This window comes from Kogia breviceps, chromosome 4, assembly GCF_026419965.1.
Source record: "Kogia breviceps isolate mKogBre1 chromosome 4, mKogBre1 haplotype 1, whole genome shotgun sequence".
Lineage (NCBI taxonomy): Eukaryota > Metazoa > Chordata > Mammalia > Artiodactyla > Physeteridae > Kogia > Kogia breviceps.
In genome coordinates, this window is record NC_081313.1 from 149,914,266 (window position 1) to 149,932,974 (window position 18,709).

The window sequence follows — 18,709 nt, forward strand, 5'->3', positions numbered from 1 at the left end:
TAGGACTGCAAAATATTGTTATTGTTTTGAGAGAATAAGACACATAAGAAATGACTATCATAATTTCAGGAAAGGACCTTTTAACATCAAAAAAGGATACAGTTCCAAAGTCCTATATGCTGAAGAAAGTTCAAAAAAATTATTCCAAGGGCCTTGGCTTTCACATTTCACCATGAAGCTGGTGGTTGGCAACTACTTATTGAGCACTGACTGTGTTCTAAGTGGACAAGAAGGCTGCAGCCTCTGTCCCAGAGCTGAATTTCCCTCTGGGAGATTACCCAGAAGGCCCTTTTATCAGGGATTGATCGGAGAGCACCGCCCAGAGGTCTCCCTGCCCTGGGCCCTGCGTATCTTTTTATAACTGCTGAGAGGACTGGTCCGGACAGAAAGAGAGGGCTCCTCTCTGCTGAGCCACCACTGTGGGCCCTGCAGGCCCTCTCAGTCCCAATGATGTGTGAAGGCTCAAAATGGGTCAGCTCCGGTCCCAGGCTGCCCAACAGTGAGTACTGAGTCCAGACAGGGGTCGCAGGAGAGGCTCCTGCATGCCCCAGCAGTGGGTCCCATGACCACCAGGCTGTTTCCGTAGTTGCAGCTTTCAGGAGGTGAAGGGCCCACCTGCCCTGCTGGGCCCTATACTTCACAGCCACAGGGAGTGAGGAGAGGCCCACCTGTCCTCTCCTGGAAGGGGAAGGCTATGGGGGCCTGATACCAGATGAGAAGGAGGGGATGGCCGAGGGCTCCTGGGATAAGCCCGTTGGCCTGAGGGGGCGCTGGAGCGCTTTTCGGAGGATAGAGTGTGACCCCTGGCAGTGGAAGTTCCTGGAAGAGGATTGTGGTTCAAATTTGACCACTGACCAATGAGATCAAGCTCCTGGGTGTTCTATCTGTGGAGTCCAGCCATGGACCCTTTGAGAAGCTATGCAGGTAACCAGGTACCCCAGAAGTGGTCACTGCAGACTTACCAGTGGACCCAGGCCCACTGTTTTGGGTGGGGGGCATCTATATCTGTAAGGAGTCCTCTGGTGATTCTGATGCATCCCTGAGCTGAACTCAGGCTCCATTATGGTATGAGATTCCTAAGCCCTCTCCTCTGGAAGTTGGCCAGACCCAGGAGGTGTTTGGGAGGGAGGTGCCAGGACAGGATTCTGCAGTGAGAGGGGAGGAGTTTACCACAGTAAGGGTGTCTCTGACACACTCCCCCCCATTAGAGGGACGTGGAGGTGGCTGACACGGAGGGTCTCACATACTCCCCCTGCTCCGGGCTCCTGCAGTGGGCTGTGCATCTCTGGCCTGGCTCCTATGTGAAGTGAGGTCCTGGGTCACTGGGGCCTGGCTGCTATCATCTGGTGGCTGGGTGGGGATTCAGCCTGGGGCAGGGTGGGGTGTGACCTCCTCCTTGGGAACTGTAGGACCTGCCTGTCAAAGCCTCCTCCCGGCTGAGTTCTGGCCTGAGGGACAGCCCTCTCTCTCCTGGGCGTGCCTGCTCTGTGGCCCCTGGAGACCTGGGGCTCCACTACTCCCCTGGGCAGTGTTGACTTTGGGGTCAGACTCCCTGCCTTGGTGATGGGGTTGGTCAGCAGAGAGGGTGCAGCCCTAAGGCAGGCTCCCTTGTCTCCATGGAGACCCCCTCCTCCCTGTCAGGACCACGGCTGCAACCACAATCACCTGCCAGGGTGGGGAGTCCTGGACCCCAGCCCCACCACTCTACTGCCCTGCAGGGAAGCTTCTCTCTGGCCAGGTATGTGAGGAGAATCCCCCATCCTATAGGCTTGTCTCCACTCAGCCCGGGGCCCTCTGTGAGTCTTCCCTGGTGTTCCAGGTAAGGAGAGAGGCCAGGTCAGGGCAAATGGCTCCTGTGGGCACTGGACCTCCATGGGAGCCTCTGTGGGGGCCTCTCTCTGCTCCTACCTGCCCACAGAGCATCACTGGCAGGACACAGAGAGAACTCAGTGCCCTCACTCATGCCGCATCCTTAGCACACAATCAAGGGCAGCGACTGTGGCTCCCTGTCAGGCGCCACTCACCCTCCTTGGGCCAGGCCTGGGCCTCTGCACACCTGGCAGGTGAGAGGCTGTAGGAGGGGGAGGATGCAGAGAGGCAGGTCCAGGGATGGCCACCCCCCAAAAGACAAGCAAGTCCTGCAGTGCCTGTGCAAGTGCAGAGAGGTCAGCAAATGCTCGGTGTCTGTCTCTCTGGCCCACGAAGGCCTCAAGGGCACTTTTAGAGCATTCAGAGGTTGGCACCTCTTCCCCCTACCAAAGCCCCAACATGAGAGAAGGAGAGATGGGAGACTGGCCTGAGCCCCTGGCCGGCAGTTTGCTCCCTTCCCACACAGCCCACCTTCCTTGGTCTCAGAGCTAGCGGGGCAGCCAGGAGGGGGTGTCGCAATGGGCAATGGCATTTGGTAATCCCGTTGGCCCGTCCTGCACAAAGGATGGAGCCACCTGAGAGCGGAATGCAGCTTGCGCCCCACTATAGCTGCGGCCCCTGACACTGCCCGGCCGCCAGCACGGCCGGCGTCCTGATTACCTGCTGGGGCTAATGAATCTGGCTTTGTGAGCCACTGTCACGCCGCGTTAGGCCCACAATGGCTCTCGATATTTTATATGAATTTCCCCCCTCGTCGGCGATTAGGCCATAGCAAGCCAGTCATAGCAACCGGGAGGTATGCGCAGCCCAGGGGCCTGGGGCGCGAGGGGAGCTCGCTATTCACACGCTTTAACACAGCACTCCCGAGGGCGTGTGAATCGCCAGCAGCATTTTCACTTTTCTCTTGTGCTTAATCTTGTCGTCGTCGTGGGGATATTGTTTTCTGAGCCGGGCGCGGCAGGGTGTCGCCGGGGTCTCTCCTGGCCCCTTTACACACACCCCCAACTGGGGAGAGTTAATGATATACGGGGGAGGCCGCAGAGACAGTCAGGAGCTCCCCAACCACCGTGAACCGAAACACTTTCCGATGAGGGTCAGGGGTTGCAACCTGGATTCAGGGATGCCGGTTCCCTCAAGGGCCCCTTCTTCTCTCTGACCCCTCCTGAGCCCTGTGGCTTGTGCCGTCCTGGCTGTCCTGCCCCGGCCCCGTGCCTGCACGCCGGCCCTCCGCAGATCAAGCCGGGACACACAGGGAGGTGGACAGACCACCCCCTGGAGCCTGGCCAAGGGAAGGGGCTCTGCTGGGGAGGGGACAGGCCATGCTGTCCCCCCTCCTGCTCCTCCACAGCCCAGCCCCCAAGGAGAATGGGGAAGAAGGCAGGCAGACATGGGTGCTTGTCCCAGGGCTGTCCAAGGGCACGGGCGGAGGGTTGCGAGGGGATGAGCACTGTCTGGGGAGCCAGAGAAGGCAACAGGCACCCGGAACACACTTGCGGAGACCTTGATTGGCACCCACAGACCCTGCCCCTAGGTAACCAACCAGCACTCTGACATGATGTGCTTTGAGGGGGTCAGCCAGGGCCCCCAACTCAGCTGCCCAATGGGTGAGGTCCAAGTGCAGACCCCACAGTGAGAGTCGGCCCACTTCTACCAGCAGCAAGGCTCCTCCTGCCAATGCGGATGCCTCACCTGGAATGCAGATGTGCAGGCCCTGTGTCCTCCAGGTCCTGAGACCCCGAAGGGAGCTTTGGAGGCACATATGCTGGAATCGGAGTCAGGGTTGGGTGGCTCCCCCACTCTCTTCTTTAGGGAAGCCATTGTAGCCCAGGCTTGGGGGTGCCTGGGAAAGCCACTGCCAAGGGCACTATACCGAGGGCACTAAACTAGTGGATGGACACAGGCTGAGGCCCGGTTTCTAGGGGTCACTGATGATGAAGCTGGGGACCATGCCCCACCTGTTCGTGCTGACGAGCTGGGACACCAGCGGGAGAGGCATCAAGGGTCCTGCTCCCCGCTGTGTATGTCTCACCTCTTTACGGCCCCTTCCATTTCTGTAAGTTGCAAATGCCACACCCAGCTGAGACCCAGGTCCCCCCAAAATCATGTGCCACCCACAAACCCACTGGCCTGGACCTTGGACCGGCTGCACCCACTGTGCTTCCCTAGGGGCATGGCCCTGGCTGGGCTTCCTCCAGGAGTGTCTGCTAAGGCACTGAGGTCTGGGACCTGCCTTCCCTGCCTTTTGGCCTCCCCACCCCTTCACCTCACTGGGGGTCAAGAGTGGGTGTCGGCCAGCTCTCAGGGAAAGCAGGCGCTCCAGGTGTCCAGGGGCCTGCCTGGAGGGACAGATAAGCTGCAATCGTGTGCCAGCCTTCATGCACTCAAAATTCTTCAAATACTTTCTGGCTAATGCAGGTTCCATGGTTCTGCTGCTGTGGGAAGTGAGGGTGGAGGGCACTTCTTCCGAGCCCGGGCTCACCTCTGTCACCCAACCCCACGTTCCTCGGTGGCAGCTTCTCAGGGGTCCACCTGGCCCCCCCAGCCCCCAGCCCCAGGCCAGGCAGATGGTGGTTTGTGTGAGTTGGAAGCAGGAGGTACGAGCACACTCTCTTTCCCTCTTATCCTCACCACACACGCACACACTCGCACACCTCCACACGGGGCTGGGGCCCTCTGCTCGGCTGACAGTGTTAAGCTTTGTTCAACTAGGCCGCCTCGGCAGGGGTGGTCAAGCACCCCACGGACCTTGCCACAAAGCCTGAGTGACCTCTGACACGATTAGGGTCGCCCTGACCCTAATCCAATCAGATTGATTACTGTGAGTGTGGCCCGCTGGCCAGGCGGGGGCCTCCACAATGGCCTCCCAGAGCTGGCCTCTCTCTGGGGCACCTGGCAGGCTCCTTCCTCCTGGGCCATTCAGCTCTGCGCCACAATGAATCCGGCCATTTCTCAGCCCCGTGGCGAGCGATGGGGGAGAGAGGGCTTCCTCTTTCCCATTAGACAGAGTGGTGAGGCTGTATGGGAGCTGAGATGACTTTCATCCAGCTGAAAATGGAGGAGGGAGGGAGGGGCAGAGATCAGGTCTGGGGAGGGGGCAGCAGAGGGGGCAAAGGGCAGAGGAAGGAGCATGGACACGCAGGAGTGGACATGAAGGGGAGAGCATGGGGGAGAGTGGACACGGGGGAGAGTGCACATGGGAATGGTGGATATGTGGGGAAGAGGGACTGGGACACCAAGGCCACATGAGGGTCCCAGAGGCCTGCTGGAGTCTTGGTTCCCCCTGAGAGGCTTTCAAGGAAGTGAGGGAGTGCAGAGGAAGAGGGGGAGCTCCCTGGGCCCCCAGCCCAGAAGCTAGTGACTTGTCTGTTCCTTGGGGCAGGCCCTGGGCACCTGCAGGGCCTGTTCTCACCTGGAGAGCCCCTACAGGCACCCCTCCCCCCCACCACAGGCTGGCACATTCTTAGGACTCCTGGCCCAGCCCCTTCTTTGTGCCTCAGTTTCTTTAACTTGTAACCGTGGTGCTGGCTCATGAGATGGCTGCTAGGATTCAGTTTACTGCTGTGTGTAAAACACTTAACACACGGCTCCAAAAGCACTGTATACATGTTTTAAAGAAAGAGAGAAAACCCTTTAAGATCCAGCTCAGACACCCCCCTCCCCAGGGAAACCTGCCCATGTGGACACCCTCAGGCGTATGTGCTCATCCTTCAGTCACTCACTCAGCGCATCCTTATAAAGCACCCATTCTGTGCCAGAGCAAACCGTGGTACTGCCCTATGGGCCTGCTGTGTGAACCTGCTGCGCATGGCAGGGGTCCAAACACCAGACCTGAGATCACCCTGCAGGGCTCAGCTTTTGTTCCGGGAGAGTGATGTTGAGGTTGGAGGCGGGAAACTAGGAGCTGCTCTGGAGGCCAGGAGCTGTCCTCCAGGTAGTTCCTGTGGGCTGACAGCTAAAGATAAGAAGGATCTGGAGAGGAGGAGGATTGCAAAAATGGGGGCCACAAAGACTGACCCCATTTCAGACTGTGGGGTCCCGTGAGGGGCAGGTGCAGGCAGCTCTGGACTGGCAGGGAAGGTCCATCTACAATGGCGATGTTGGAAAAGTCGCCTGGGAGAGAGCATGGCTGCCGTTGGCACCCCAATGTGGGTAACACAGAAGGGAGTGTGGGCAGGGGTCAAGAGGCAGGCCACAGGGCCTCCACAGCTGTCCTGACTAAGGTGCTTGTGTGTTTGACCATAGCTGGAAGATTGCGGGTTTGGAGCTGAGCATGACAGGATCCTATGTCTGAATGTGCAGAAAAGGGACGAAGCCTGTGGGCCTGTGAGGGTGATGCTGTGCCCCAGGAGTCTCCAAGGCAGGTTCACATATCCCTAGGGGTGTGCAGAAACAGGCCAGGGCCTGTAGGTCGGCATGGGTGATTCCAAGGCAACCTCACTGGCATCGTTGCTTCTTCTCCCGCCTCCCCTTCTAGGACCACCCATCTCCCACTTGACCCATGAAGAGACTCCCAGTTTTCCTGGCATATGTCCAGCCCTGGCACCATCTATAAAGACTGGGACACCAAGCTCTGTGTAAATCAGGTGTTTCCAATTTCTTGTTTCAGAATGAAAGAGGACCCAATTGAATGATGAGCTGACAAATTTTTAAAACTTTTTGATAATATATCACTGTGAGATTTTTGGCATAGGTAACTCAGAAAAAATTCAAAGAATCAAGAGACATTATATGAAAACTCTCCCCTTTTATCTGTTTATTTTTCTGAAGGATGATCCCCATGCCTAGATCTTAAAATTTTAAAAACAGAATGGGCCCTGAAAGCTGTTCCTCTAAGATCAGGAAGAAATCAGGGGCACCTGCTCTGCTCACTGCTATTCACCATTTCCTGGAGGCTCCAGCCAGGGCAACTGAGCAAGAAAAAAATAAATAAATAAAGAGTGTCCAGACGGGAGAAAACTGTCTCTATTAGCAAATGACATGAAAATTCTAAGGAATGCATGAAACATCTATTAGAATTGATAAACTTTCAGCAAGGTAATAGAGTATGAGATCAATATTTGAAAATCAACCATGTTGCTATACACTAGCAATGAATAATGCAAAAATGAGATTAAGAAAACAATTCCATTTATAATAGCATCAAAAAGAAAAAAATGCTTAGGAATAAATAGAAGATTTGTATGCTGAAAACTGCAAAATGTCATTGAAAGATGTTAAAGACCTAAATAAATGGAAAGACATTCCATGTTTATGAATCAGAAGACCTAAAATTGTTAAGATGGCAATATTCCTCTAAGTGATCTGCAGATTCAATGCAATCTCTAAAAAACCAAGTTTTTTTTTTTTTTTTTTTTTTTTTGCAGAAATTGATGAGCTGATCCTAAAATCCCTATAAGGAGCCCCAAAAAGCTGAAACAGCTTGGAAAAGCAGAACATAGTTGGAGGACTCACACTTCCCTGTCTTCAAACTTACTGCAGGGCCACAGAAGTCAAGACAGTGTGGCCTGGGCAGAGGACAGACATGTGAACCAATGGGGTAGAAGAGAGCCCAGAAGTAAATCCACATTTCCTTCTCTGGCTTCCAGGTGGGGCCTGACCCCACCTGACACAGCCTTCCTCCACCACCAGGATGGCAGCTGTTTCAGGTGTACAGGTTTCTGCCTTCTTCTCAAAATCCGTGACATTTCTTCTTACTTAGGAGAGTGGGAACCCTAGATACCCCCATCAGGCTCTGGAGCCAGGAACCCAGATGGCACCATGATCCTGTCTGGGCCCTCCCGGGCATGGTGAAATTGATGAGCATACCTCCCTGACCATGGCACAGCATGGGACCCTGTACCACACACACTACACACCACGCACACACGTACATAAATGCACACACGTACTACACACAAGATATGCACATGAATAAATGTGAACACATACGTGTTCAAACACACAGGTACACACTCGTACACATGCATACACACACACATATGCACACACAACCCACAGGTGACCCCACATGCACAGGCACCACACACACAATCATGCACATGTACATGCTTGCACACACACACTTGCACATACACACACATGCCCCCACACTCAATGTGTCACATCACCCTGTGGCCCTAACTTCTCCCACACATGTTAGTGGCCATCCCTGCAGGAGCTGATGTGTAATTGCCCCAGCCAGTAGCTCTGTGAAGTTGGCTGAGTGGCAATTATTCTCCCATTTTATAGATGGGGACGCTAATGTTCCAGGAAGTGAGCTGACTTGCTGGTCAAGGTCACATGGCATGAGTCTCCCCTGCCCCTTCCTGCCCCTAGAGAATACAGGCCAACCTTGAGGGGCATGATCATGACTGCCTGATGTCGGAGAGCCCCAACCCCTTGAACAAACACCACCAGGCCCCACCTGCCCTTAATGCAATGCTCAGTTGCACTCTCAGGACCTCTGCCCACAGTATGCCAGCAGTCTCAGGGCCTGGTGTGTCTTCCTCCCAGACATCTTTTGTTCTTCCTTCCTCTGCATTCTGGCTGCCAGGTCTGACCAAGGCCATTTGTTCCTCCCATACGTACAGGCCACGTGCTGGCAAGACAGACAGGGCAGCTGGGGTGGGCCTCACAGTACTCATGCGGTGGTTGATGGGTGTGATGGTAAAGGACTGAGGACAACGGGGAGCAAGATGTGATGCCGGGTGACGGGGATAGAGAGGGTCAGCATGGGGGATGCTACAGGACACAGGAGACAAGGTGGCATTTAGAAGGAGACTGAGGGAAATGGGCAGGGAATCACACACAAGGCAGAGAAAAGAGCAATGGCAGAGGGATCTGCAAAAACAAAGGTGGAGATAGAACTGTACTCAGCGTTTGGGAGGCAGCCAAGAGGCCAGTGGGGCTGAAGACGGGCACAGGGAGGATGAAGAGGAAGAGGGAAAAGAGGCAGCAGGGCCAGAGGATTCGAGAGAGCTGGGAGACCTGGAGGCCCCAAGTGAAGAAGGGGTGTGGTTGACACAGCTCTTTTAGCCTCATGGACATTGGGAATGGGACTGAGCGGTTGTATAGGAGCTACTTAGATCATGCAGGGTGTCAGGGTGGCTGGGCTTGGTGGTAAATGGTTGGATTCAGGAATGACTCTGAAGGTACTGCTGATGGGACTTGCAACGGAGAGGAATCATGGGTGACTCCAAGTAACAGAAGGATGGGGCTGCCCTTTACAAGATGGGAAAGCAGGTGTGTTGAAGAGGTGGTACATGGCCTTGGTCATCCTGTCACCAATGCCCCTTGGGACTACAGGGCCCCCAGCAGATCTTTGCTGATGTGACCCACCCTACCTCTGTCCTAGTAGCCTTCCTTCGGCATCCTCTCTTCTTATGTCTTCTGTGACCTACTCTTGCTAGCAACAGCATGTTCAGCTGTGGCCCCTGGGGACCCACCTCAGCCATCAAATCTCTGTTGGCCCATCCTAGATTGGATGGCAGTTCCATAGGTGGCCACATCAATGAATGTCCCATCCTTAATGCTCATTTCCCAAGGTGACCTTGACATGCTATCAAGGGTGAAGTCTGTATCCCCTACCCTAAAATCTGGGTGGGCCTTTGTAACTGCCTTGACCAACAGAATGTGGCACTGCTCAGCCTTTGAGGCTAGGTCTCAAAAGATGATACAAAGTGGCATCAGCAAAATGGCAGAGTGGGGACCTTTATCTTGTTGTTGTTGTTATCCCAGGATATTAAGGAAATCTCTGCCAAACCGCTAGCTGACTCTAAGCTAAAGAAACAGACTTCAGAGAACCACACATGACATAGAATGCAGTAATTTAAAATAGTTTAGAAAAGGCACGAAACAAACAAGCAACAACAAACCATAGTAACAACAACAGACTCTGAAGAGGAAGAAGAATCTAATTTCCTGAGTTACCATATTATAATATTCAAAAACTACACATTTCAACAAAAAATTACTAGGCATGCAAAGAAACAAGAAAGTATGGCCCATCCATAGGAAAAAGAAAATTAAATTAACAGAAACTATCTCTGATGAAGCACAAATACTGAACATACTAGACAATGACTCTAAATCAACTGTCCTAAATGTTCTCAAAGAGATAAAGGAAACCAGGAGAAAAATGTCTCAACAAAGAGAGACTGTCAATAAAGAGACAGAAATTATAAACAGAATCCAAATAAAATTTGTGGAGCTGAAAAGTACAGTAACTGAAATGAAATGTTCACTTGAAGTTTTCAACAGAGTTGAGCAGGCAAAAGAAAGAATCAATGAATTTGAAGATAGTTTAACTGAAATTATACAGTCTGAGAAGGAAGAAAAAAGAATGAAGAAAAATAAACAGACCTGTGGGACACCATCAAATGTAGCAACAAACACATTGTGGGAGTCCCAGAAGAAGATGATAGAGAGAAAGGAGCAGAAAGAATATATTTAAAGAAATAATGGCCAAAAGTTCCAAATTTGACTTTAAAAAAAACCTCCAAGACTCAAGATACTCCCAAGAAGCTCAACAAACTTCAAGTTGGATAAACATAGAGAGATTCACACTGAGACATTTTAATCAAACTATCAAATGGTAGAGACAAAGAGAGAATCTTGAAAGCAGCAAGAAAGAAGTTATTCATCATGTAAAAAGGTTCCTCAATAAGACTAACAGTCAATTTCTCATCAGAGACCAATGAGGCCAGAAAGCAGTGAGATGATATATTTAAAGTGACGAAAGAAAAACACTGTCAACCAAGAATTCTACATCTGGCAAAACTATCTTTCAAAAATGAAGGACTAACCTAGATGAAATGGAGAAATTCCTAGAAACACACAAACTATCAAAACTGACTCAAGAAGAAATAGAAAATCTGAACAGACTTATAACAAGTAAAGAGATTGAATTAGAAATGAAAAACCTCCCAGCAAAGAAGAACTTCACTGGTGAATTGTACCAAACATTTAAAGAGGAGTCAACACCAATCATTCTCAAGCTCTTACAAAAAAATGGAAAAGGGGGGGATGCTTCCTACCCCATTCTATGAGGTCAGCATTATCCTGATACCAAAACCAGACAAAGGCACTACAAGAAAAGAAACTACGGGCTAATATTCCTTATGAATATTGATGCAAAAGTCCTCAAAAAAATATTTTCAAACTAAATCCTCCAGCATATTAGAAGGATTATATACCATGATCAAGAGGGGTTTATCCCAAGAATACAAGGGTGGTTCAATGTATGAAAATCAACCAATAATAATATGCCACATTAATAGAATGAAGGTGAAACCACGTGATCATCTTAATTGATTCAGAAAAATCATTTGATGTAATCTAACACCCTTTTCATGATACAAACACTCAACAGATTAGGAATAGAAGGGAATTTCCTCAACCTGATAAAGGGCAGTTATGCAAATCCCACAGCTAACATCATATACTCAATGGTGAGAGACTGAAAGCTTTCTTTCCCCCTAAGATCAGGAAGAAGACAAAGGTGCTCACTCTCACCACTCCTATTCAACATAGTACTGAAAGTGCTAGCCAGAGCAATTAGGCAAGAAAAAGAAATAAAAGGATTCCAAATTGGAAAGGAAGAAGCAAAAATGTTTCTATTCACAGATGACATGATCTCATATATAGAAAATCCTAAAGAATCCACACAAAATTCTTAGAGCTAATGAAAAAATTAAGCAAATTTGCAGAATACAGGATCAAAACACAAAAATCAATTGTACTTCTATACATAATCAGTGAACAATCTGAAAAGGAAATTAATAAAACAATATTTCATTTATAATAGCATCAAAAAGAATAAAAATGCTTAGTAATGCATTAACCAAAGATGTACAAGACTTTTTCACTAAAAACTACAAAATACAGCTGAAAAACTAAGGAAGACCTAACTAAGTGGAAGACATCCCATATTCAGGGATTAGAGGACTTAATACTGTTAAGATGGCAATAATTCTCAAAGATTCAATGCAATCTCCATAAAAAAGGGAGAGAGTGGCACGGACATATATACACTACCAAATGTAAAACCGATAGCTAGTGGGAAGCAGCCGCATAGCACAGGGAGATCAGCTTAGTGCTTTGTGACCACCTAGAGGGGTGGGATGGGGGGCTGGGAGGGAGGGAGACGCAAGAGGGAAGAGATATGAGGATATATGTTTATGTATAGCTGATCCACTTTGTTATAAAGCAGAAACTAACCCACCATTATAAAGCAATTATACTCCAATAAAGATGTTAAAAAACAAATTCCAATGGCCTTTTTTTCAGAAATGGAAAAACCATCCTAAAATTCATATGGAATTACAAGGGATCCCAAAAAAAGCCAAAACAATCTTGTAAAACAAAAATTAAGTTGGAGGACTTATACTTCCCAACTCTAAAACATACTACAAAACTACAGAAAACATAATAGTGTGATATTGGCAGAATGACAGGCATATAGACAAATGGAATGGAATTGAAAGTCCAGAAATAAACCCAGATATCTATGGACAACTGATTTTTGACAAGAGTGCCAGGACCATTCAATGGGGGAAAGACTAGTCTTTGGAACAGATGGTGCTGAAGTAATAAATGGTTTCCTACGTGCAAAAGAATGAAGCTGGACCCTTACCTCTCACCATATACAAAAAATAACTAAAAACAGATCAAAGACCTAAATGTAAGTAGTAAAACTGTAAAAGGCTTAGAAGAAAACACAGGTGTAAATCTTAGTAACCTTAGATTAGGCAATGCTTACTTTGATATGACATCTAAATAGGTAAATTGAATCTCACCAAAATTTATAACTTCTGTGCATCAAAGGACACTGTCACAAGAGTGAAAAGACAACCTATACAAGGGAGAAAATCTCTGCAAATTGTATTTCTGATAAGTATCTAGTGTCTAGAATATATAAAGAACTCTGGCAACTCGACAACAAAAAGACAACCCAATTAAAAACTGAGCAAAGGACTTGCATAGACATTTCTCCAAAGAAAACATTCAGATGTCCAACAAGCCCATGAAAACATGCTCAACATCATTAGCCATCAGGGATATGCAAATAAAAATTACAATGAGACATCACTTCGCTTCCACTAGGAGGGCTAAAGGAAAAAACAGACAAAGAGTAACAAACATTGGCAAAGACGTGGAGAAACTGGAACCCTCATGTGCTGCTGGTGGGGATATAAAATGGTGCAGCTGCTGTGGAAAACAGTTTGGTAATTCCTCAAAACACAGAATTACTATATGACTGAGCAATTCCACTTCTAGGAGTATACCCAGAAGAATTGAAAACAGGTATTCAAACAGATACTTGTAAAAAGTGCTCATATCAGCATTATTCACAATAGCCAAAAAAGGTTGGAAACAACCCAAGTGTCCATCAACAGATGAATGGATAAACAGAAGGTGATCCATCCATACAACAGAATATAATTCAGCCATAAAAAGGAATAAAGTGCTGAAACATGCTACAGGTGGATAAATCTTGAAAACATTTTGCTCAGTGAAAGAAGCTTTTCTCCCTCTTTCTCTCTCTTTTTCTCTCTCCCTCCCTCTTTCCCCACTTGCTGGAGGGCCTGTCCTCTATATTTAAGGGAACCCAAGTCACGTGAAGAGGCTACTTGTGGGTGTTCCTGCTGACCACAGCACTGGCCACCAGATATGTAAGAGAAACGAGGACCAGCTGAGGTGCAGAGACCAGCCCTGCCTACTGCATCTGCCTACATCTGCAGATGTTGGGATATATAACACATGATTATTATTGTTTAAACTACTAGGTTTTGTGAAAGTTTGCTCTTCACCGTAAGTTAACCAATACCCAGCGCTCCTGATCTTCCTCTCCTTCCCAAAATAAACCCCTGGCTCCATGACCCTGAATAACTTTTGCTGTGTGCCTCTCTGATCTCCAACCCTCTCCCTTTCTGTGTTTTTTGTTTGTTTTTATATTTTCTCTCTAAGACCTGCCTGAAGTCCTGGCTCCTGCAGGAAACCTGCAATGGTTAATCTTGTCCTCGTGGAACTACGTAATTGCTTTTGGGAAAGGGGAAGCAGGAGGAATCTCTCCGTGATCTTACATCCTTCCCAGTGTCAAGAGCACCCTCCAGAGTGGGTGAGCATTGGAAAGGACCCACATGGGAGATGCTTATGGTAATGAGGTCTGTGCAGCACTGCCCCCCTGCTGGAAGTGCTGTTCCCACACTTGAGCATCGGTGAGACACGAAAGCAGAGAGGAATGTAATGGCTTGTGCCCACCCTCACTGAGGGGGAAGCCGGCTTGGACCCTGCTGCACGCACATCCCTGGGCTGCCACCTCTGCCTGAAAAGCCATGACAGGTGCCACGTGTACCTTTGTCCAGCACAGGGCCAAAGATGGCCAGGCTGTTGTTGACAGTGGTGCAATTCCACCGGCGGCCACGGAACTGGTGTTGGCACTCCTGGATGCTGATCTTGATGCCCTCTGCCACACTGGGCATGATCTCCACGTAGTTCCGGCAGAAACGCAGCTGCTTGGGTACCAGGCCTGGGATGCTGGCACAGAGGATGGGCTGTGTCCCCAGGGATGAGTACTGGGGCCCGACAGCCAGGGACCTGGGGGAGGAGGACAAGGGGGCCTGGTTAGTAAGGGGGGTGCACTGCTGGCCCATGAAACGGGAGCAGGAGCCAGGCTTGCCTTAGTGTGAACCTTCTTTGGAGGACGCACACAGGCCCTTTCCCTCCAAACACTTGTGCATTCCAGGGCAAGGTGTGCTTCTACCATGCAGGAAGCCTGTCCCTATCCTGTACCTGAGACTTAGCACAAAACATCATGATGTGCACCTGGATTGACAGAAAGTAAATCAAGGAAGTGATGGAGGCCTGCCTGCTTCTCTGCACAATGGCAGGTGTCCCCCATTCTGTTGGGGTGGAGACAGTAGCACCCTGAAACTGTTCAGGAACACAGAGGACAGAACTTGAGGATACAGTGTGATGCTGGGTCAGCACAGAGAGGAGCTGCTGGGTCTACGGTAGGAGGGAGGAGGACCACTTCTGGAGCAGCGGTGAGATGGGGTACAGCAGCGGCTAAATCCTATGGTTGAAAATCACCGCTGAACTCATACCGACCATGCCAGCTGGCTTTTGGCTATTTACGCAACAGATATAAAAGCATATGTCCACAATAAGATGTGCTCAAGAATATTCACAGGGCTGTGATCATCAGAGAAAAACTTGGAAACCACCCAAGTACGCATCCATAGAAGCGTGGATGAACAGACAGTGTTTACTCTTGCGGTAGAATTCTCCTTGGAAACAGAGAGGAGTGGACTACTGATGCCAAGGGCAGGGATCTCCCTGGCAGGGTGCTGAAGAGAGGCCTGACACAGCGTGGGTGACCACAATTCCCCTGATGGAGACCAAGGCCAGGCAACACTGCGGATGGGGACAGAAATCAGGGTCGTTTCCTCATTCATAGGGAGTGCTGGCCTGATCTGAAGGCAGCATGCATGAGAGAGTGTTTCTCAGTCTGTGCTTTGCAAAATTGTTCCCACTCACCACACATGCCTATGTAATTTAAATTAAGCAAAATGACAATAAATGAGAGAAAATTTTGGTTTCTCGGTCACACCAGCTACACATGGCCTGTGGCTACCACAATGGATGGTTAGATATTTCAGTCACTGTGGAAAGTTCTACTGGACCATACTGGTCTAGGGTGAAGGAAGCGCTCTGTGTTTGATGGAGGTGTTGGTCACACATGTGTTTATGTGTCAAAACTGATTGAAATGTGGTCATTTTACTATATGTGATTACACCTTGATTTAAGAGGAAGAACCACCAGGTCCTTTGGGGGCAGAGGGGAAAGAGCTTCTCCAATCCCATGGGGACACGTTGTTATATCTGCCCATCCCGACGGATGACCCACAGTCTTGACACCTGTGGATGCATCTGTCTTTGTAGTGGGGTGATGGGCTCTTGCTGGCAGAGCTCTGCTTGATTCCTCTGCGTCTCGGTGCTTCCTTCACCCCGGGGTGGATGTTCCATGTGAATGACTGTGCGGCCAGTGCTACTCTTCGGGACCGGCTGTGGAAGCCTGCCCCCCATCAACCGCTGCTATCACAAAGGCTCTTCAGCTCTCGGATGGGGCTATGAAGACCCGTAGGGTGGTAGGAGAAGACCAAAGCATGGGAGGCCCCACGGATCTAGGAGGACGACTGGGAGTGGGGTGGTTCCAGGGAAACAGCATTCTGCACCTTCTTACCTAGTCCCCAGAGATCTGTGGACTCTCTTGGCACAGAGAGGTGCAGATGCTGCCCATGTGCTCACCCAGGCCTTTGGCCTCTGCGCTCTCTCCTCCTCCTCAGGGAGCCATGTCTCCTCCTCCCTCTGGGTTGTCTGGTGTGGTGTGTCCCAGTCCCAGAGTGGCCCCTCTGCCTGGCAGGACGGTCCCTGCTTATCTGGTAGCTTTCTCTGGTGGGATCCAGGTGGAAATGTCTGTTTCCCCTTCCTTTGTTTCATGGGGAAACCAAGGCAATGGCACCTTTATAAACATTTCAGCTGTCCCCCCACCCCGCCGCCGCGAGAGGTTCCTCTTGTTTGGCACCTCCTCTCCCCTGGGAGGGCTAAGCACCCCTGAGAAGGTGGGACAAAGGTTTCTGTGTCCCTCAGCAGGCCACACACCTGCACTATGATGCTGACTTTCAGTAAGTCCTACTCTGAGCCTAACCCAGTTCCGTTCAGCTGTGGTGAGAATGGTAGGAAACAGGATCACTGTCTCTCAGAGAAACAAACCTACTCTCCGGAAATACACATCATATCCTAACATGTTTCCCTCTTCGTCTTCAAAATCTTCAGAGGCTGCCTTGCCTTAAGGCACAAAACCCACGCCCTTCATTACCTGGAGATGCCTCACTGGATGACCCAGAGAGAACATTTCCTCACTGCACAGTCCTGTGAGAATCCGGACCTGTCCAGCTCACACCTCTCACACCCTGCTCCTGTCACACCAGCCTCCCCGCACACTTCCCGTCTCCACCCATCTCTCAGCTGACGCGGGGCTTTGTCCCATGCATCTCCATGACCACACGGAGTCCCTGGTACCCCCCACAGTCCCCCTGCCCTTCTGTGTGAGGGCCACCCTCTACGCCTCGCCTCGGCAGCATTTATGTAGCTGTGTATTCAGTCAGCTGGTTGGGAGAGGGCAACTTCTCCTTGAAGTCCTGAACACTGGGTTTCCACGTACGGTATCCTCTCATCCCGTGCCCTCCTGCCCGCCATTTCTGGGCAACTACGTAGCCCTAGTCCTCTGCTTGCTCTCCCTTCCTGATCAAGTGCATCTCTCAAGAATTAAAACCTGTCTTTCCCCAGGGACGGTCCATGACACCTTGCAGTCAGGTGTTCAAGTGGAGCTGAGCCTTCTTCTAATGGGTGGCCAGCCCTAGAGTCCCCGTTCCTGGGGAAGGCCCGAAGCCTCCAGACCGGAGTCCTGGCCTCCTGGGTGCCACCCACATCCATGCTCCAATATCTGACCCCCCTCCCTGGGCACACTCCCCATCCTGTCCATCCTCATGACTCGATGAGCCAAAAACCAGCCATGACCTCATGCCAGATATCACGGACGTCCCCATGCCGCTGCCTGAGTCTGTATTCCCGAGTGGCATTCAACGGTGGGGCTGGCTCATTCCCTTGCTTGTTCCTTCACTACCTGCAGAGCCTATTGGGTGCCGGGTGTCCGGCCAGGCCTGACCCTCCCCAGCTCTCTCTCACACCCACCCCACAGTCTGAGACCCCAAGGTTTTCAGAAAGGCCAGCCCTCTGCTTTCACCCAGCTGTGAAGTCTTTCCTCTCTAGGAAGTAGTTTGTGATCTGAGCCTCGCTCTCCTGCACCCTGTCCTGCACAGATGGCTCTGAGCGGAGACCACAGGGGCTGCTCTGCTGCTTCTCCGGGACCCCTGGGCTGGCCTAGGTGCTTAGCTTCCTGATGGACCAGCACAGGCTGAATGCACGGATGGGAGGATGGGAGGGAAGCTGGCCCTTGGACTGAGAGGTGGCATGCAGGTCAAGGTCAGCAGTCTGCTCTTGGAGGCACCCACTGGACAGGGTGAGGGTTTCAGGGCGGAGAAGATGGGCCAGCTCTGCCCACTCCCGGCTGAGGTCAGATGTCCAGGATGGGTTGGTGGCGGGAAGCGGGGGAGGAAGGCCGTGTCTAACTCGCGTACCTGCTGCCACTCTCAGCCCAGGCTTTCGTGGAGAACCTCCCACCTGTAAATCAGAGGGCAAAACTCCCCGGGCCCCAGTCCTCCTTCAGAACATCATCACCTCCACTTCCTACCCAACTTACTCCAGCCAGTTTCTACACCCCTCCACCCACTGAGACATCCCATCTCGGCCCCAGTGACCTGCCTATATCGGCACAGGTGGCTGGCCTCCGACTGCCCTTGGCTGAGGTCGCCTGTCTGTTTCCACCATGTGGGACCCCTCACCGTGACCCTGAATCTCCCCGCCTCCCACCTTTGCCCAGCATTATTCCCCCACTCCACTCGGCATTAACAGGATGTAACCTGGAACTGACAGCACAAGAGTTTGGGATGACATCTTCTGTAAAGAGTGGACAGGCTCATGGGGAAGGGTCATGGGAGCTGAGTAGCCTTGTGAAGACAGCAGGTAGAACACAGGGCAGGAGCTGGACTGGGGGAGAATCAGGACTCTGGCTCAGGTTCCTTCAGCAGCTTCTATGGCACCTCCCATAGCTCAGAGTCCATCTCTGGCCAGCTTGGTTGGTCACTCACCAGGTTCCTTCTGCCTCAGGCCAAGAAAGGGCTGCTGTGGCCAGTCCTGGAGGCCTCGACGGAGTGCCAGGCCAGAGACGTGACTGTGG

The 18,709-nt window shown here is 50.9% G+C and overlaps 1 protein-coding gene across 1 annotated transcript in view; it reads right to left on the minus strand.

Moving 5' to 3' along the window:
* The window catches only part of WNT3A (Wnt family member 3A), a 48,896-nt gene that overhangs the window by 15,746 nt on the left and 14,441 nt on the right, over positions 1-18,709 (minus strand). Inside the window, exon 2 of the mRNA XM_059060772.2 lies at positions 14,204-14,445. Within this exon, the coding sequence (XP_058916755.1) occupies positions 14,204-14,445 (242 nt within the window). The remainder of the gene's footprint in view (positions 1-14,203; positions 14,446-18,709) is intronic.